Raw genomic sequence first — 21,032 nt, 5'->3', positions numbered from 1 at the left:
GACCCTCACAAATCTGAGGCTCTGCTCGGCTGGAAACAATGCCCATTGTAAGAAAGAATGGAGCAAAATCAGGCTTTTAACAACATCTTACATTCATGCCAAAAATCAGGTAGGGGGTGGGAAGTATCTTTACTAGGGAGAGTGAAGTATCTTCAATAAGGCTCATGTTTGAGGTAAGCCCTGGGTGACTATCTGGAAGGGGAACATCTGAAGTGGAGGCATGGCCATGAGAAGGCCCTACAGCAGGGACAGGTATTCTGCACTGCAGGGATAGGGAGAAGACAAAGAGTGCAGGAGGCTGAGGATGGGGTCAGGAACGGAGCAGGTTGCACTGCAGCAAAGCCCTTTGGGAGATCACTGCACAGTCTTAAAACGCCCCTCCGTTCCGTTTTTGGATGTGAATGTCCCATACAGTCTTGGGTGTTTGAACACTTGGTCCCCAGCTGAAGGCGCTGTTCTGGAAGGTGGCAGAACCTTTGGGACATAGGGCTTAGCTGGCAGTTATGGGAGTGGACCTGCTTCTGGCTGGAGATCTCTGCTTACTGCTAGAGGTGAGAGCAAGCTTTCCCCTCCACCACAGACAGAGCTGTCCGCTATTGTCATCTTCCTTCCAGGAGGGGCTGTAGCCAAATCAAGTGTCTCCTCCTTTATATTTACTCTGCTTCGGCAGTGAAAAAAGTAACTAGCATGTGACTGTCAATGACTCTGGAGAAACATGCCCCAAGGCTGGTGGGGCTGTGACTATGCTCACCACACCCAGACTACTACTGGTGAGGAAGCAGTCACCTATCTCCAGGGTTCCTTGGGGTGTCAGAGTTTGGGGTACCACGTAAGAAACCAATTGAGGGCGGTGAGTTCCTCATCTTTTTGATACGCACAAGACTTGTATACACTGGCTGTGTCTGCCCATCTCTGAGCAGAGTTATTGATTCTGTGGGAAATAGAACACAATTATTTTTGAAAATAGATGGCATATTTGTCTATCTTCTGCAGCAGCTCATACTCCAATAGATAAAGTGTCAGGAGAAAAATCAAAGAAAATGGAGGTGTCCATGACTCAGATAGATTTTTTTATATATATTGGCAATACACAAGCAACTAGCAGGAAGGCTGGAAAGAATAGTTGCCGGGGAACAAGGCAGAGATCTAAAAGAATGGCCTCCCTGCAGAGACTAGGGATCTAGACAAGCGGGGCCACTCTCTCTGTTTGGCTGAGAACGCCTCTAGGTTTCTCTTGAGGCAACACCTAACCACCACATAAGCAGAATGACTCTACCTGTTCAGCCTCAAGGCTGGCCACAGGCCAGTCTGTGCAGTCATTTGAGGCCTTTTCTTAGAGTGGTTGGTCTGTTTTGATTTTGCTGCTGAGCTACAAGCAAAGGAGTCATCTGAACACGAGCTGAACCTACGAGCCAGAACCAACCTCTCTTTCTTTACACTGCCTGGAGACTGCAGTGAAAAGCCCGGGGGACACACAGCGCTGGTGATTCACACAGCTGTGGGCTCGGGGCTTCGTCTCTAGGTGCTACTCCCTAACACGTGGATACACCTAGATCTCTCTCACCTGTGTGTATCCTCAGGTGGACCTTAAGGTGATGGGAAGTCCGGAAAGTCTTCCCACAGTACGGGCAGTCCTTCATGGCCGAGCCCAGGTTCCTGTCTCGAAGCAGCGCCTGCTGCTGGACGCCCCCGGCGGCTCTCCCGGCCTCCTCGCCGATGTCTGCAGTGGATGAGAAACATTCTCGCATCACTTCAGCACATGTCAGGAGTTGTTCGCACCAAAACTGCTAACACCACACAAAGTTAAACATGTCAATACTACACCTGTCTATTTCATTCTTTGAATCTGACAGAATGCTGACAATTCATGTATTTTCTTGTTATTCTCTTAAATTATTTCATCTTTCCTATCATCATTTTAAGCAGCATATGGTACCTTTATATTGAACTGAATTAAACAAGAGAAGAAACAGCTGTGTCAGCAGCTGGTTTGATTTCTTCTTTTTGCTTAGTTCCTATTAAATATTTTTTTTCTAAAAGTTTAAAAATGTGGGCACTGGTGGAATTTGATTAATTCGTAATATAGACTAGCTAGAAAGTTCACTCCAGGACCAAAAGCACAGTTGCAGCTTTGCCAGTCACAAAGGGGGCCGGGACATGTCTCAGCTGACTCCCCGAGACAGGCAGACACCCAGCTATTTTGGGACAGGAAAGAAAATTATCCCAAAGCGATCGCTGCTTCCTTGTGAAGTTGTACCCATCCCTGACTGGTGGAACTGCATGAAAGGAAGAAGAAAACGGATGGAGATGCAGTTCCACAATTAGCCCATGATAAACAGACAGTGCCACATTCAAAGCCATGTGCAGAAGCTCAGCTTCCCAACTCCCATAAACTCCGAGCACTGCATTGAAATCTCCATGCCGTGACTTGACAAGTATCAATACAAATTTTTCCATCTTGATGTTATTTGTTATGTAGCCCAAACCATTATAAAGGAAAATGAAATTTATATACGGCTGCCTTTTGCACAGAAATGATTGGACATAATAGAAAATAAAGCTCAAACTATCTAGTGTTTCGGGGTGTGTTATTGCAGTACCCAGGGCCTGACATCTACAGAACGGGTCAGGCCTTAAGCATCTGTGCCTTTGAGGAGAGGAGGCAAGAGAACCCTCTCTAGACTCACTTCCCCACAAGTCTCTGGCCTCCTCACAGAGCAGAGGCTGAAGCCTCGCCTCCAATCCCAAGCCCCTGAGCCTGGGGGTGTCCCAGCCAGGGTTTCCAGCCCACCATCTGGGCCTTGTGGTAAATTCCACTATAAGAACAAGGGAACCTTCTGAGATAATGAGCAGATCTGTGAGTTCTGCTGAGCTGAGAATAAATAAGATTTGTACCTTCCAAGCAATGGAAAATGCAAATTGCTTTTATTCTGCAACATCCATTGCTGGTGTTCTCTGCTAATGGCCAAAAGGGACAGACTTATAGACCATGAACGAGATGAAGGCAAACACACTTAATTCTTATTTGGATGTTGGCTCCAGGCAGCTGTGCAAGCGCCCTGGCGTGGAACATCCTTTCTGCATTTGGACCATATGTGAGCAGATCACTACCCCAGAAAAGTACATTGAAGGCCTCCTTCTAATCTGATCCTCCCCAACTCTCCTTGTCACCATTGGAAGACCCATTTGGAGGGTACAATTACTTAGAGAGTTTTTAATTCGTAATTTTTACAAACGGGAAGATTAGGTTTATCCATATCCAGAACTCTTACCCAACGCCTGTCAACTCACTGAGCACTGGATTTATAGGCATTCCAGCAAACATGAGAAGCACCCAGAGATGACTTATGGGTAAGGATGAAAAGCTCAGACAGTGTGGCTAAACTGGGCCCCACAGGCCCCACAAAATGTCTCCCTGGGGGTCATTCACCAACTGTAAGTTGAGTGTCCCCAAGGCTTTCCTTTTGCTATGGTGGGAAAGCAGCCTGGGGTCTTGTGTATGCCAGGTAGCCACACCTCTAGCTGTTAGATTCTTTTCTTGTTTTGTTTAAGACATTTTTATTTTTTAGTGATATATATCTGTGTGCCTATATATGGGCCTCTACACAAGAAGATCAGAAGAGGTCAAGGGATGCCCTGGATCTGGAGTTAGGGGCAGCTGTGAGCTGCCTGATGTGGGTGCTGGGGACCAAACTCGGGTCCTCTGCAAGAGCAGTGTGTACTTTTAACTTCTAAGCCATCTCTCCGAACCTATGCTTTATTTTCCTCCTTCTTCCTTTTCCCTTCCTTCCTTCTTTCCTCCCTCCCTCCCTTCCTTACCCTTTCTTTTTTCTTTTGAGGCAGCATCTTGCCATGTAGCTCAGTCTGGCCTTGAACTCATAATCCTCCTGCCTCAGCCTTCTGAGTAGTGAGAGGACTGCCCTGAACTACTTCATGAAGTCCACCCAGATTTGAACAACTCAAATGCCCGCTCCCTTAGTTCATCCCTGCACCCCCACCATCCTCATTCCATAACATCTATCCATCTCATATCACCCAGACTTACTTTTCTTAGGATCTTTGAGTCAGTTTAAGAAATGATGAGCCAGATTAAAACTCTGCCTGGTACCACCTGAGAGAAGCCATGATGCCAGGAGGGCCCTGACTTAGGTCTGGAGATCAACACCCGGAGTGTCCTGACTTAAGTCTGGAGGTCAACAGCCACCTTTTACAGTTATAAGCAGGGCTTGAATACCAGGCTGAAGCCAGGCAGGTGCAGGCCTCTAAAGGCAAATAAATTCCTTCAAGCTCTCTTTCCCACGATCCACACTGGTAGCCTTTTCCTGCAAGGTGCCAGTGTGCAAGAGCAACACGGTGGGTGTGGAATAGAAGCTCTGTCCGTGATGAGGAAGGGCGTATTTGTACTGGCGCTTTGGTGAGGACTTGCTCAGACTGTTCTAGGCAAACATGGGGAGAGGCGATACCCCGCTTTGGAAGGCTTTCCCGAAGTTGTGATGACCTATGCCTGGCTATATGTCACTCTAAGTGATGGCCTGTATTTGTTTCCCTTTTATCTTTCTATCGTGATATGTGTGGTCCAATAAAAGGAGTAAATTTGAAAGATAAACAGCTTTCTTTGCAGATTTAAGAGTTTAATTTTCACTTTACGCAGAAACAGTTTTCTCTGGGAGGGCCAGCAGGCCTATGGCGTTTACTCTTAAACTAATCCTTCTGGAAAAACAAACTCTGGGCCACAATGAAGGGGAATGGTGGGTGGTCCCAGGAAGTGTCCACAGAGGCAGGAAGCCAAGCGCAAGAAAGTCTGGGAACGGTTCTGCAGTCTCTGCCCAATGCACACACATGGGACTTGGTGGACGAATCCAGTTCAAACTGGTCCTGGAATGGGTGCTAGTGAGCGTGCACACGCTAATCTGCATTCAACCCCAAGAACCAAGAGCTTTGGAGGACATGAAGCTCCTGATGCCCACTCTGCTCAGAGTACGGGAGTGCTCACGGTGTCCCTCTGCCACACTGCTGGACCACATCCAGCCCTTGCTGCTGCTGTACCCCACCGACACTGCATGAAGGACAGCCCTGGTGTGGCTGCAGACCCTGAAAGCTGTCATTCCAGAGGCATGACAAAATCGCCTCCATGATCATCTGTCAGATGGTTAGGCAGCTATCAAATGGTTCAAAAGTTTTAAGAGATTTTTAAAATTACACTTGCATATTTGTTCTATAGTGTGTGTGTGTGCCCATAAGTGCACAGGCCTGGGGCAATTAGAGCGTAACATGCATGAATTATTAGTCTCTCCCTTCGATCCTGAGTAGCAAAACAAGGCTGTCAGCCTCTATAGCAGGCACCTTTGACACACTACGCCGTCTCAATGGTCCTCAACCTTTATTTCTCTCTCCTTCAACATGCAGAATTTCTCTTCCCTCCTATAAAACACTTTCCACAAGTGGTCACGAGGACAGGTTTGAATTTGCCATCTGGCCTGCTGTGATCCTCTGGCAAGGACAGACAGTCCTGTCTGCTCCTGACGTACTAGCATACCCCTGTCCAGGGTGTATTCTGATGACATCTGATCGAGAAACTGACCCTGTGAGCTCTGTATCATTTCTCAATGCTTCTGAAAAGCACGGGACCGTCTTTTCCAAAGCAATGACTTACATAAATGCTGCTGCAGATAGCATTTCTGAGAGGCATGGGCTTGCTTCTGCCTCAGAATTTCAGAAACAGGTATGCGAAGCCACTGCTATAAACTGGGAGCTGCGAACTGGTTAACACAAGAGAGAGAGTCATGTCATTTCAAGTTGTTTTAGGAGTATGCTTGGGAAAAGCCGTCAGGTGACAGACATTCCTAATTTCTTCTTCTCAGGGCCACAAACTACGTCTCCTCCTTTCTTTTGCTTGTTCTAAGCCTCTTATGGTTGGGTGAGGTCAGCCACCGAGGGGACATCAAGCTGCGAGGACGATGCTCCTGCACCTGAAGACCACAGGCCATCTTGTCATCCTTGCCAACAGAACCAACCTGCAGATCCAAGGTGAATACTCAGGATGGCAAGTCCTCCAACTTTAAATACAGGCGTGTCAAAGTGAAAAAGGGCTGTCTGTCTGAAACCATCCCCGGGGCTGGCTCTCTGATTGTACAGCGCTCATGATTTTTCATTCACAGGCACCTTGTGCATGATACTCTTTAAATTTTTGACTTACAAAATGATTTTGAATGGTAAGGGTGATTTTCCCATAGGTTGTCCTAAAACACTAAGCTTCCTTGATATATTTGCCGGGGCAGCTCCTAGATGAGTTGGGGGTGGGGTCTTCTGGTTCTGTATGCTCAATGTCTAGCTGTCCCTAGTTAAGTTCCTCATCCCTCTGTGGCCTCAGTTCTTACCTCCTGTGATGCTGCAAAGATGCTGGAGGGGCCCCAAGCACACCCCCGGCTGTCTCTGCCCACTGCCTCAATTCACCCACCCTGGCCTCACCCTAGAACAAAATGAGATACTCGGGGGTACATCTCAAAGATAAGGGGGAGACTGTGTAAAGGACAACATGTATTTCCTTCTGGTGTACTGTACTTCATGGACTACATTTCCCAACTTCCTTTGTACTAGGTTGACACCAGGTGACTGGTTCCAGGCAATGAAGAAGAAACGTAAGAACAGAACAGTGCCAAAGCACCCTAACACCTTCTCTACCTCAGCACCTTCCTATGCAGGAGTTGAAATGGTAGAATCACAATGCAGGACACCGGGCTGGCCTGGTATGAATGGGAAATAAACTTTAGTGACATTAGGACACAGAAATGGTCTAGATTGACTATGGCTACATCTCAGAAGAGGGGCGGAAAGGGTGTAAGAATGAGAGAACCAGAAAGTCTGCAGTGAGACTGTGTCTTCTAGATATGGCAGGGAAGACACTCCTCTGAGATCTCGACAGTGTGGCTGCCTAAACAAGAGCTGAATAATGATACTGCTTGTTGGGATGCCAACATGTGGGGGAAACTTCACGAGGCTCCACTCCTAGATGAAAAGACATAGGCAATTACTGCAGAGGGAGACTTAGTCTTTCCCAGGGATGAGCCCCCGAATGGCTATCCAATACCAAGAGGTCAGTCCTAAAAGCATATACATATAAGCAACATTAAACAGGCCCAGCAAGTTACATTTACACACACACACACACACACACACACACACACACACACACACACTAGTTAAAGAAAGAAAGAGTACAAATTGGAAAGGGAACAGAACAGATGTGGGCATGGAAACATTTGGAGGGAAGAAAGAGAGGATTAGGAAAATGATGTAATTGTATTTTAATTAAATATAAAAAACTCAAGAGAAAGAGAGAATTGGCCAACCTCTTCTGGGTTTATACCAACTTCTGAAGTGATCCTATAAATCAAAGAATTGTGGGGGCCGGTCTTGTTGAATTGTGCCCGTATCATCAGTAAATACCAGGCTGCCTGACCCTTATACATCTCAGAATATATTTTAGAAAGATTGCTTTAAAATACAGTGATGATGATGTAGGTGATGAGGATGGGAATGACGTCATCCCAGTTTCCTCAGCCAGTGCTTGTGGGAGCATAGTTTCCTGTGCACCAGAGCGTGTACTGCTTTATGTCACCACATGCTGTGGTACCGAAAATTCCACAGGCCTTCTGCTGTAACAGCCGCTACATTCCCAGAGATGACCTGTCAGCTGACTCTGAAAGCCTAAATGTGCACAGAGATCTCAACAACACAACTCTCAGTATTAATGAAGGGGGACAAACCTATGCAGAGCCCAAGAGGTGTGGGCATTCAGCTTAGCAGGCCCAGAGATAGCACATCCTTCTTAATGCCTTTGCCCAAACACACAAGGCTTTCAGATCTTTGGGGGGGGGGGGGGAGACCTTGGAGAAAGGTCCAAGGAATGCAGAGTTCCCCTTCAAAGCTTAATGCTGACTTCTCTCCTTTATGCTGAACACTTTAGACTTCACGGGCTCCAGAAAAGCGATGATCATGTGGGCTGGAGAGGCAGCTGGGCTGATCAGAGCATACTGCTCTTGCAGAGTTCAGTTCCCAGCACCCACAGCTCATGCCCACCTGCAACCTCAGCTCTAGGGGAATCAAATGCCTTCTTCAGGCCTACACACACACACACACACACACACACATACACACAAACACACACACACACGGCATACATTCACACACTAGGATAAATGTTATAATAAATATATAAAATAAATAAATAGAAACAAATAAATACTCACACATACAAATAGAAATCAAATAAATAAATATTAAGCAATGATCATGGTAGCAAAGATTCTGAGGAAGTAAAGTGAGTCTTTTATTTCTGGAAAAAAATAACGCTTGTACACAAGTGGTAACACAGAATTCCTGTGATGGGTCAGAAGTAACATGCTCTCTCTATTGTTTTATTAAAGCTTGCTCATGGCCATAGATAGTCGTGTTCAACAGCTAAGCATTAATACGGATGGGAAAAACATTTGGGGTTTTTTGTTTTTGGTTTTAAACCATCAGCCAGCTTCCTACTGGGTTACAGCGTCCAGGGCGTCAGATCGGCTCCAGAGCTCATGAGGTAAGGAAGTAGAATCTTCCCTATGGCTTTACCACTCACTTTCAACCTAAACTCAAAACTAAGCATAGCTCAATTTGATGCTGACTGGCAAAAAAGTAAGGTCTCTGGAATGGGGGAAATGGGACTTAACCATGTTTTTTAAAAAGAAACAAAACATCAGATACTAGGGTTTCAAATCACTTCTCTAATGCAACATTTTTGATGAATTCAGTGAAAGCGAATGAGCAACACATGGATTAAATTTCCCCCAAGACACACTTGAGCTTCAGATCCAGCACTGTGGGCCAGACATGCTTCTGGTTTTACCTAGCCCACAGCCCTTTCTTAATGGTCAGAGAGGGAGTCTGTGGGACTTGCCAGCCACCTGCTGTGATTGGGCCACCCGTGGGGTCTCTTCCTTTCTTATCCACAGATGCTGCTATTAATAATATCCCTGTAATCCGTGGGCTGCCGGCTCCCGCTGTGGTTCTGAAGGCTTCCCACAGGCTGTGGGCAGTGCATTCGTTACTTTGATGTCTATGGCCAAAATACCCGGCAGAAGCAACTGGAGAGAGAGAAGTCGTTTGTCTCTCGGCTCCTGGTTTCTGAGAATCTCAGTTCATCATGGCAGGGGAGTGGGGCAGTTCTTACTTAGTGGGAATGTGTTATGGAGGCTCCACACATCACCGTGGACCAGGATGCAGGTAGGGCTAGGGAGGGGGAATCCAGACTATAGCCTTTCCTGGTGACCTACATCCAGGAGCCAAGCCCACCTCCCTCCCCAAACAGTGTCTCCTGACTGTGAACAAGGATCCAAGGTGTGAGCTTATGGGGCATCCCAGATTCAAACTGTAATTGGTAGGCACTCTTAGTATCCAGATTGGGAGCTGTGATGGTGGCTGTAGCAGGCAGGGTTAGGGGGCAGATTACTTGAAACAATACATTCATTAGATGTGGGATATCCTTTGGGCTCCGCACATCTACGGTGGTAGTTTGAATGTAATTGACCCCTCCTAATCTCAAAGGGAGTGGCACTGTTAGGTGTGGTTTTGTCAGAGTGGGTATAGACTTGTTGGAGGAAGTATGTCACTGTGTCTCAGTCAACTTCCTATTGCCTACAAGATGTGGGCCACTCCTACATTCTTTCAGCACCAAGTCTGCTTGCATGCACGCATGCTCCCCACTATGATGATAATGGGCTGAACCTCTGAAACTGTAAGTGAGCCCCCTCAATTAAATGTTTTCCTTCTAAGAGTTGCCGTAATAGTGGTGTCTCCTCACAGCAATAGAAAACCGTAACTAAGGGAGATGTTGGTACCAGGGACTGGGGTATTGCTGTGATAGGCCAGACCACGTTTTTGTTTGGAGGAATTTGAACTTTGGTACTTTAGGTTAGGAAAGCAGTAGAATGCTTTAAGCATTGCTTAATGGGCTATACTAGTAGCTGCCATCTCCCAAGAAAGCCTCTGCTTCATACAGGGGTTTCGGGGGGCCAGCTACTGTAGCTGGCTGCTCTTCTCGTCATCTCCAGCTCTCCTAGATCATCTCCAAACCTCTGCTCAACCCTGCCACTTCCAGTGGGGTCTCACCCCCTTCCCACTTTGCTTTTGTCCCTCTCTCCCAGGCAGGCCCTGACCTTGTAGATTCCCTGCTGCTTCCTGCTCTTCCTGGAGCTCCCTTCCCAAAATTTGCAAGGACACTTCTCTTTGGGCTTGTGCCCCACATGGCCTCTGAGGGAATCGGCCTCTCATCCCCATGTCACCTCCAAGGGAGCCACTTGTGATCAGGTTGCGGAAGAACCCTCTGCCTTCCCCACTCTTTGATCTGGCCCTTCAGTTCACTTCTGAAGCAGAAGACAAGTGCCCTGGACATCGGGGTCAAGACTCAGTTCACAGTGAGAATGGAGTAAATACTTTTTGGAATAAATCAGAGTTAGCACATGCCTATAATCCCAGCCATTCAGAAGCTGAGGTGGGCTAATCACAAAGGCAAAACCAGCATGGGCAGGTTGGAAAGGTCCTGTCTCAAACTGAAAAATAAAAAGAGAGCTAGAGATGTAGTTCCATGGTAGAACACTTATCTGTGAAGTTCAGAAGGTAAGAAAATTGGGATTTAAATACTAGGACTAGCACTCATGAGAGAGAAGCTGCTGTGGGCAGCCTGGCAGCGAATGACTTGAGACATCACAAAACACAGAGATTCTATGACTTGATCACTATTATACTTATTTGAAAATATTAAAATACTTTCCTTTATTATAACTTGAGAACTCCTATCTCAGAAGAAGAGGGAGGAAGAGGAGGAGAGGGAGGAAGGAAAGAAGGAAGGAAGAACTATAGAAAGCGCTACTTTCAGCACACCGTAAATCCCCAAAGATTTCTATATAATTTATTTTCCTAAGAGAGGAAGAAAAAACATGGCTTTTAAGATCCTCTTAAGATAATTTACAGCCTCTTCTTCTTGGGTGGGGTAGAGAGCAGGTTGGAGCCCTCACTGGAGGGATTCTTTCCCTAGGCAGCTGTGGCCGAGCTGGACCCATCTTTTCTAAAAGCCATAACTTGTGGAGCCGAGTCGTCTCCTGGGGACTGCACCTACTGAGAAGAGAAAGGCTGCATCGGAGACGATGCCTCCCCTGGAGACGTGTCATGCCATATTCTTTTTTAAACAAAGAAGACATCGTAAGCACCTTGCAATATCTTTCATTTAATAGTTGGCAGAAGGCGAGTCCCTGGTGAATGCTGGCCTGTGTCTTTCTCTTTAACCAGCTGAGTGATCCAAGCTTTTAATATAGCCGTTCCAATTATTGTAAAAGTCATCTGGTACCTTATAACCACAAATATTGACAGTTTATTGCACAACACATTCCTGACATTTGAAGGTCACACCATACATAATACATAGTCTTTTACAAAAGTGTCTGGAACAAAGAGATACATGATACGCAATTACCTCTCCCAGCTTGTATGTATGTACAGTTCGGGGCTGGCTGGAGGCTGCATGGGAGGCACACGCACCATTTTAAATAATCTATTAAAGCAGCAGGGAGAGAGTCGTGATGGATAATTATGAAATGGCTCATGGACACGCCTTGGTTGGATTGGCTGGCAGGGCAGAGGGTCTGGCCAGTTCTCCTCTGCTGTGTTCAGGTCACAATGCCACTTTGGGGCACAGAGCCTTGCCCCACTTCACAATCAGATTTTTTCCCCAAAGCCATTAAGCATAAAAGGCTCACAGTATGTTCTTGTTTTCATACTGGCTTACATGTAGTTGAAAGGAATTTAAAAACAACAACGAAAAGTCATCGGGCTCCGGGCCCACACTGCCAGGGGTGCCCAACAGAGGTCTGCTTATGCAAACAATGGAGTCCCTTCCCCAGGACTCTGTCATCACAGAGACGACAGTGGTACCCCGATTCTGACTTAAGTGCTGTGCGGGGGTCATGCAGCTGCCAGGCTTGGGTGCACATCAGGACAAAAAGGGAGTTCCCAAAAACTTGGCTCATGTTGAGTGTGATGGCACATATCTGTAATCCCAGCACATGGGGAGGCAGAGGTCAGAGGTGAATCACAAGTCAGAGGCATGCCTGGGTTACATAGCAAGAGCCTGCTCCCACCAAACAAGAGCAACCAAGAAAAAAAAGACCTTAATCAAACAAACAAGAACAAAGACCCCAAAACTGGTTAACACTGAGGCTGCCCTAGAATTCTCTGGGGACACGGGTAAGGGAGATGCTGGTTTTGTTACCCCTTCTCTAGGGGTTTCTCCGCTTTGTTCCCACATGTAAATTCTATAGTTATATTGGGTGGACAGGTTCACAACATGGGCTGAACAGAGTATTTTACGATGCAAAATGCCTCAGGCCAAAACCAGTGTCAGTCGGTCTAGTGGTACATGCCTGCAAATCCAGCCCTCGAGACAGGCTGAGGGCGGCTGCGAAGTCCAGGGCAGCCTGGACTACGCAGGGAGCTGAAGGGCAGCCTAGCCACACAGCAAGAGGCTGTTTCAAAGAGGTCAAAACAAAAGCAGCAGAAAGGCCAAGTTATGCCCATTCTTAGCTATATAATCCCGAGCAAATCAGCCTTTCTAAGGTTCCATGCTCTTATCTCATAACCCAATGGCCTGTACAGGATAGGGAAGACAGCTCTCATCATAGAGCTCAGAAGGTACTTCATACACAGGGGCTCTTAACACGGGTGGTAGCAGAGGGTTGGGTGACAGGCAGGAAGTTCCGGGGTGACCTGAGGTCTCTCCCAATGCCCTGACTCATGGGATGGCACACATTCAAACTCTAGAACTGGGATCAGTACTCGTTTCCCGAGCAGTCCAGGTTGGAGTGGTTTCTGCACAGCTCTTAAAACCCCGGCAATTCTCCCAAGTTAACAGCGGAAAAACAATTCAGGCTGCAATTGAGCTTCGCATAGATGACAATCTTTAATCACAGATGAAGCGGCAGGTCATTAGAATCCACGCCGAACTCCCTTCCAGATGATGCAAGCGGCTGGCAGCTAGTATATAGATGTGTGTATGTGTGAAGCGGCAAATGTGTGTGTGTCTCTCTGTGTGTGTCTGTCTGTCTGTGTCTCGCTGACTGTCTGATTGTGTGTGTCTGTGTGTCTCTGTCTCTCTCTGTGTACTTAGCATTGTATTAATATAATCAGCAGATCCTTGAAGCATCAAAAGCCCCTCCAAGAGTAATTTTCTTTAGGCTTCTGTAATCAATGTCCTAAATTTAAGATACAGGACCAAAATGATTTCTGAAAAGATGATGTGTTTATCAGCATTAATGGCAGGCAAGAAGCCTCCTCAGAAAGAGCCCATTTTTGCATCTGAAAAGCATTCCTGTTAGGATGTGTGTGTTTCTTTAAGAAGTTAGTCTGTTTTAGAGGGTGGCAGTAAGACAGGGCACCACGTGATCAGGAGGTTGCTATGGTAAATATGCATTTTTTATTGAAGAGTAAACAGTGGCAGAAAACAAGTGTCAATTGCCAGCCCTGAAGTTCCTGCCATCTCTGAGCTCTGCGGACCTCTGGCCCTCTTAATTTGAGAATCTTTATCAGAGAGACATCAGCACTAGATCAAGATTTAAAATTGTCTTGAATAAATGCCCATCTCTTTAATACCATGTAATGATAAATATTTTGTCTGGCATGTAAAAATTAGAAATAAATAGCAACAACAGCAGATCTATCCAGGGTGTTGGCAGAAAGCATCTCTTGCGTGCTCGAGGCCCTGGGTTCGAGCCCCAGCAATGGGAAAGAAGTCAATCCAGCTGTCAGTCCTTTAGAGATCTTTGCCTCCCAGTTCCGACTCGGGGCCCAGGCCCTGGCTGCCACCTTGGTACTTGTAGACACATGGTGGACATGGCGTATGTCCTGTGAATGACCCTTGTAAGAAGGCTGAGTTCCAAGGCCACGCAGAAGGCAGGGCATCTCAGAGAGCATGATAAACATGAGTGCTGCACTTGCTTTAAAAAGGGTTCCCTCTTCCCTCCTGCACCAAATGGCAGGAGGGAGAATTTATTCCTGGCAGTACTTTGTTAAATCTACTTATTAGTGGGAGTGGCTTGTGTCAGAGCCCACATGTGGACTCCAGAGGACAGCTCTGTGGAATCAGTCTTTCCTTCCACCTTTATGTGGGTTCCTGTGATGGAACTCATGTCACCAGGCTTGGGTGGCAATCGCCTTTACCCACTGAGCCATACTGGCTTGGCCCTGTTTCTGGTAGTTCTTTACCATCTTGTTTTCCTCTGTTAGAGTCACCCACCTGGCCCTTCTCAATTAGAAGTCAACCTCCAGCCATCCCTACTCATGATGACTGACAGCTCCAGTCCCATCCAGAGTGGGTCCTTGACTAGTTTTTGGGGACAGGCACACTTCACCCTTCTCTGACACTACTTCTACATATAGCATGTCAAATGGTACTGGAAGTCTCATCACACGTAGAACAGAGTGAATGCCCATTCAGCTGTACCACACACGAGGGAACAGAGACATCAATCAGTGAGCCTGTCCACTCTAGGCCTGGTGTCCTGGGAAACATTTCGGGTAGAAAAATCAAACCTGCATAGCCTTTCTGTGGATATGCATAAAAGAAACACACCCCACTGAATTATTAAAGACACATCTCTAGGTCTGCGAGTGGCAGGACACATAGTCCCTAGGTCCAAGGGGCAGCCTGACTCTCTCCAGACACAGCGATTTGCAGCGGCTTTCCTATCCTCCTGAACCGGCTGCAGCAGCTGAGGGGGCCTACTCGGAGCCTGAAAAGCTGAAGGCACTGAGGTCCTTCTGAGTCTGTGAGATGAGATCTCATTCCACCCTGTACTCACTCTCTGCCATCTGGGCAAACGGCGTGGTGGGTGTCTGCTGACTGGTGGAGAACCGGATGGCCGGGTGCTAGTGCTTATGGCAAAGGAATCTGCTGCTTGCTTTCTGCAACCCTGCAAAGCCAGAGGCTGCCACAGCTGGCTCTGGGTTCTGACCTGGCACTGCTGCATCTGAGCTATTTGTAAATGCATCCTAACTTTGCCCAGCCTCCAATGTGGTATGGCCTGTAATATAGGAATCAAGGCACCTGCTCTGTAGTCCCTTGTGAGAACCAAGTGAGATCATGAGATGGAAAGGCCATCTGGTGGATTCTCAACTCACAGCCCCCCTCCCCTTTTGCCACCTACAAAGTCCAAAACACAATGCAGACCAAGCCAGATAAACCAACAGGTGACGATCCAGGTAAGGGAGTCACGCAGGAATGCACCAGCTGGTTGCCCCTCTCCCGCTCCGTTTGTAAAGAACAAGAAGGTTTCTTGTTGCTGGGTGTCACCTGGCTCCTGATGGTAGGAACCTTAACAGTTCTTCACATATTCCCATGTTCTCTGGCCCAGAACCAGCAGACTCCTGGGGCACCTGCCCTGCAAACATTCTTCTGAGGTGAGTAGGTGAGTGCGGGGTGGGGGTGGAAAAGGGAGTACACCAATGGGTAGGGGGCTAGGTGACAGAGTGAAAGGGAGGAAATGACAGGCCACAGCTTTCGCCTCACCATCCTATCTCAATGGCTGGGGCATGTTGAAGCTGCCTCCCCGAGTTTCTCTTGAGCACCTCATCCATTACATGGGGATCAGTCTCGGGATCTTAGTTTTACAATCCAGGAGGCCACACCTAAGAAGGAAAGCCTGTGCTCTGCCCCAGGAAAACTTATCTCAGTGTGGAGAGGCAAAGATCTTAAAGAGAAATAAACCGATGAGGAGCTTCAGAGCTATCGTGGGGAGTGGGCAATGGTGCAAAGAGTGTGTTGGGGCTTGCGGAACGCAGCATGGGTAACCTCCTAGGAACTTTTCTCAGTGATGTCCGGATAACCATAAAGATGCTGTCCCTAGTCTCCCATCCTTTCTGCTTTGGACCATCTTAAGCTCCCATAATGACCTCCCATCACCTGGTGGGGGGGTTTCTCCCTCCTGGACTTCAGTGTGTCCCCACATCCATCTTCCTTCTTGAAAGACAAACCAGCCGAGCCTTCCACCTTTACCTTGAATGGCTCATCCTCCAGATTCATAAGGACTTGTTTCCAGAATCCTGTGCTGGAAGAGATGCTCTCTGACCAGATGAAGCAAGGTTTGCTCAGTCATCTAGAACTTTCTGAATGACCACCTGAACATCCTTTATCTAAAATGCTTGGGACTAGCAGCATGTCAAATTTTCCATTGCTTTCACACACACACACACACACACACACACACACACACACACACACACACACACAAAATCAGGCTCTGAAATAGTGTATCCAAGGTTGGCCCAGAACTCACAATATTCCCACATCAGCCTCCTGAATCTGGGACTTCAGGCGTGCACCACCATGCCCAGCCAGAATGTTCACATATGTGCAATGATGTAGTTTGGAGATAAAACACAAGTCTCAGCAGAAACTGATTGGTGTTTTATATCCATCTTCTAATTATCAGGCTAAAAGTAATATAAAGTACTTAAAAATATTTAGTCTCTCTCTCTCTCTCTCTCTCTCTCTCTCTCTCTCTGTGTGTGTGTGTGTGTGTGTGTGTGGAAGAGGTCAGGGAACAACTTTGGGAAATTGGCTGTCTCCTTCCATTGTGTGGGTTCCAACCTTAAACTCAGGTACTCTGTCACGGTAGCAAGCATCTTTACCTGCTCAGCCATCTTGCCAGTCATTATCTGATATTTTAATGCACTGCCACTGCTTTGGACTGCCACCTGTCACGTGTTGGTCAGGTGATGCTGGTACTCTGTGCAAAGTCTCCGATTCTGGAACACTTTGAATTCTGGATTTTAGCTAAGGGATACGTATGGGGCCGATAACCTCCTGCACTACACTGTCTGCTCACTGGAGATTGGGAAAGATCTGTTGCACCCATTCACATACCTCTAAAACCACTAGGCCACAGAGATGCCCCATAAATACCGACCGAGAGGGCGAAGGGTAGGAGGGACTGGAGAGCACAGGGTGCCTCTTCTACAATGGTGACATCTCCAGGAACTGCTTTTTCTTTTGAAGAGCTAAAGTCACCTGCATGGACCTGCCCTTCCTCCTCCTAGGAGAACCAACACTAAGTACAGACGGCCTGTCTTGTCCCTGTAGCAGCTCTTCCTAGCTATGAAGGTGACACAGGACACAGGATGTCTGGTCTCTCTACAGTCCCAGGTCCTATTCCTATTCCCTCAACCTGTCTAGCCACTTCTCCTGGGGTTGATCTCTCCTTCAGAGGGTGATGGGTTTGGACTCTCTGAGTCCAGCTCCAAGGAATTGTGAAGGAAGAGGGGAAAGAGGAAAAGGAGAAAAAAAGTGGCATGGAGAATCTCACTTCCCCAGGCTGCCCATAACCCTTCCTGTGGTAGGGCCCTTCCCTGTCCATGCCTGGCCTCAGTCAGAACCCAGCATCCACACAGACAGCTTCAACTCTGTAGTGCTATGGGGAGCCGCACCCCAGAGGCAGGTGGTCTGCTTTGGGCAGGCAGAACTTTAGTCTGTGATCGGCTGGGTGGTGCAGGCCCCAGGCAGGCACATCAGGCGGTTTGTTCTGCCTTCATGCCTCTGCTGAGTTTCTGGGCCTGAGGATAAAGTCTGTGCAGACATATGCTCTTGGGGGTGTCCGCGTGCACTGCCAGAGTGAGGACGGAAGCTCAGCTCTCCCATCTGTGTGATGCTCACTCAGCCTGGAACCCGAAACCCTTCGGGCTTCTCATAGCTTCCCACCCTTTCTACCTGTGTTCCCCACTCCTAGCCTATGCCCTAGTGAGGTACCTACCACCTAATGTCTACTCCCCAGTGCCTCTTTGACCCTGGTGACTTACTGGGGCACCACTGGTCATTAGCAAGGTTCATGGCCCAGGGTAGCACTGAATAAATATTTCCTGAAAGGGGAACAGTTTGACAAATCTACACACCTTTGCTCAGTTAGATATGGGAAGAAAAGCACAGGTTTTCTGGTCCCCTTGGAAGCCCTTGGGGACTGACATTCAAAGCGGTGCCATTCACGTATACAGGAGCTCTGCTGGTCCCCGTCATGCTAATTCCTGCCCTGGAACCAAGAGAGACAACTAAAACATTGCAAGGTTACACAAAGCTCCTGCCCCTTATCCTCTGACTTCTCCTTAGGGGAAAATTGCACCAGAATACATTTCCTCATCTGTATGTTAAAGCACGGTTATAATCCACCTATCATGATTGCAATTTTGGGAATCAAAACGCAGATCCAAAACAGCAGTATGAGCTACATTGTAGCCACATACATTATAATAAATTAAGTCAAAGAAAGACTTCTGCATTAACAGCTGCCTTATTTCTTTAATACCCTATAAGAATATTGAATCTTATCCTCCCAAGAACTCTGCTTCCCCCACCTGCTGCCCTGGCTGCTGCATCACTACTGCCCTCCTCCCACAAGAGGAAGTGATGGAGCCTGCTGCCCAGGGACAGCAGGATCGTGCAGTAGGAACAGCGACTGTATATGACGTTGTACAGTGGGCTCAGACCCACCCTAGGCCATAGAGAGACTGCCAGATATTTCTGGTCATGGGCCTGTAGAAGTTTCCAGAAAGAAGCAGGCAGAGTGGCCAGCAGGTCCACACTCGCTACTTCTCTGGAAACTGTGACAAATCCCTGACATAACCCACTCGAGGAACGAAAACTTTTATTTTTGTTTGTGGCTTCCAGAAACACAGTTCATTGTGGTGGGGATACTTCCTCCACTCGGGGGCTGTTGAGGCTTGCAGTGTGCAGCCTGTTCATACCTTAGTAGGTTAGGAAAGCAGAGAGCTTGGGGCAGAACCACAAGCCAGTAGCCCTTCCTTCAGCTCCTTATGCTCCGTGGACCACAGTCCTGAAGTTTCCACAGCCTCCATAAACAGAGCCACAGCTGGGGACCAAGTGTCCAAACACATGAGCCTGGGAGGAGCTTTCCCGTTCAATACTTAACAAGGCTGGCTGAGGATGGGTGAGCAGACAGCTCGGGGAACATGGGCAGGAAGATGGGGAGGACTGTGGTTTGAATGTGCACTTGAATGGCACAGCCCAAGTCCCTTCCCATGCCAGGACTTCTGACTCGACCTCTATACTATATAGGAGGTAGGACTCCCAACAAATTGAGAAAGGCCCTGCCCTGCAGAGTCTCCATGGGGTCAATGTCTGCAAGTTTGGAGCATTCCCACCCACAAGGTCAGGCTGTCCAGCTTCTCCGGAGACTTCATCTCCAAAAACCCAGCCCAGGGACCAAGGAACAGGAACTTCCAGGCTCCCCCCACTGGCCTCTTCCCCACACTCACTACCTGGCCACCCCCAGCCCACACACATCTGTCTGACTTTGCCGTCTCAGCTGAGCCGATTCCGGACGCCCTTTCCACCTCTCAAACCAGCCATAATAACCTCAGTTGAGCAAACAAGGCAGAAGCCTCCGCACTAATTCTCATAATTATGATGGGTTTATTATTTCAAAGTCAGCGATGATTGTGGGTCAGGTACTCAGAGGAAGAGGGGAAGAAACATCCTTTCAAGTAACAGCAGATCTCCCTTGATTCTGCTAGGGTACCAAATTGCATCCAGAGACACTGAACCATGCATTCTGAACCTTAGTCAGATTTCAAAGAGGCCTGGGGAGGAAGAGCATTGATCAGAGAGGAAGATGCTGCCCTCGGAGAGCCAGGAAGTCCAAGGACCTCATCCCAGGCCTTGGTGGCAGGGGCTGAGTGGTGAGTGGATGACGAGATTTCCTCCCTGCTTCACTTGCCTGAGGGGTCTTCCTCACGCGTGACACCTTGCCTTCACCTGTCTGCTCCAGGCTGGGGTCATCTGACCATCTCTGCTTTGCTCTTCTACGGGGTTCCTGTCACTGTGGCTGCCACAGAGCCTGTCCTGGCCTCCCTGGTCCCCTCAGAACCATTTTCTGAACATTTCTGCACACTACCACAGTGCTGTGGATCGCTCGCTAATTTTTATCACGTGGCTTGATTGCAGCCGACTTACCAAGAGGACCCCGTGGGTCTGCCTGTCTCATAATCACCGACAAAAGCCAAGCGAAAGGCTGGCCCGCAGAGTCGCTCAATAAACACATGTTGGCTGACCTTTCCATTGTGAAAGACACCACTGTTATCTCCTCCAGGGCTCTCTTCATAAAGCCTCTTGAAGGAGCAAGAAAGAGCCAACCAAAACACTGAAAGCCCTTTAGACCTTCTGCCCCCAGCTTCTTGCCGGGTCTGCGCCCCAGTGTTGGTTTCGCCCCCTCTTCCTGTAACCCTTGAGCAGATTCATTCAGCTGACAATGGGAACGAAGTATTCAAGACAGGTGGGGTACTATCTGCTCCAAACTATGGTTAGTCTCGGATGGAGGGGCTGTCCAGGAGCGCTTCAGCGAACAGCAGAGGAACATCTGGAATGTTCTAGACTGACCTGTGAACCTTATAGTGAAATTTAGGGCAGAGTAGACACATGCTGGTAAAAACTAACTTTCCCTTCCTACCATTAGCGTTCTGTGAAAAAATTTCTGAGCCTAGAATGCCTCTCAAATGGGTCGCATTTTGTTTGTTTTGCTACAAAAATTTTCCTTTTGTGGCTCAGATCGGCCTTGAACTCACGATCCTTCTGCCTCAGGCTAAGTGCTGGGGTTATGTGCTTGCTCCTCCACGCTCGGCTTTCTCTGTGTGATTTGAATTTACTATCACAGCATCCCTTCAGAGAAGAAATTAACCACTAACCCAAGGCACAGACGAGGAAACTGAGGCAAGCAGAGGCTGAATATCGGGTCAAGGTGAGAACGGAGCAAACTGAAGCGAAGGTCTCCAGACTCCTGACCCTAAGGCTGAGGTCAACAGCGAAGGACTCTGACCCAGGAATCACAAGCTAGAAAGCATGGGCCGTAAGCTCCTGTATTTCAGGACTGGATTAGGAGCTCTGTAATAGAGCATGGGAGCCTAGCTTAGAGAAGAGGGCTGGGAAGACTCAGGTTTGGGAC

The 21,032-nt window shown here is 47.9% G+C and overlaps 1 protein-coding gene across 3 annotated transcripts in view; it reads right to left on the bottom strand.

Annotated features, from left to right (window-relative positions):
* The window catches only part of Znf536 (zinc finger protein 536), a 452,253-nt gene that overhangs the window by 171,890 nt on the left and 259,331 nt on the right, over positions 1 to 21,032 (bottom strand). For all 3 annotated transcript variants that reach the window (XM_041644849.1, XM_041644851.1, XM_041644850.1), the window contains one exon: positions 1,565 to 1,720. In XM_041644849.1, coding sequence (XP_041500783.1) covers positions 1,565 to 1,720 — 156 coding nt within the window. The remainder of the gene's footprint in view (positions 1 to 1,564; positions 1,721 to 21,032) is intronic.

The sequence above is a fragment of the Microtus oregoni genome, unplaced genomic scaffold, assembly GCF_018167655.1.
Source record: "Microtus oregoni isolate MIOR12 unplaced genomic scaffold, Mior012 000102F_ref0000329, whole genome shotgun sequence".
Lineage (NCBI taxonomy): Eukaryota > Metazoa > Chordata > Mammalia > Rodentia > Cricetidae > Microtus > Microtus oregoni.
This window is presented reverse-complemented; position numbering and strand designations above follow the sequence as displayed.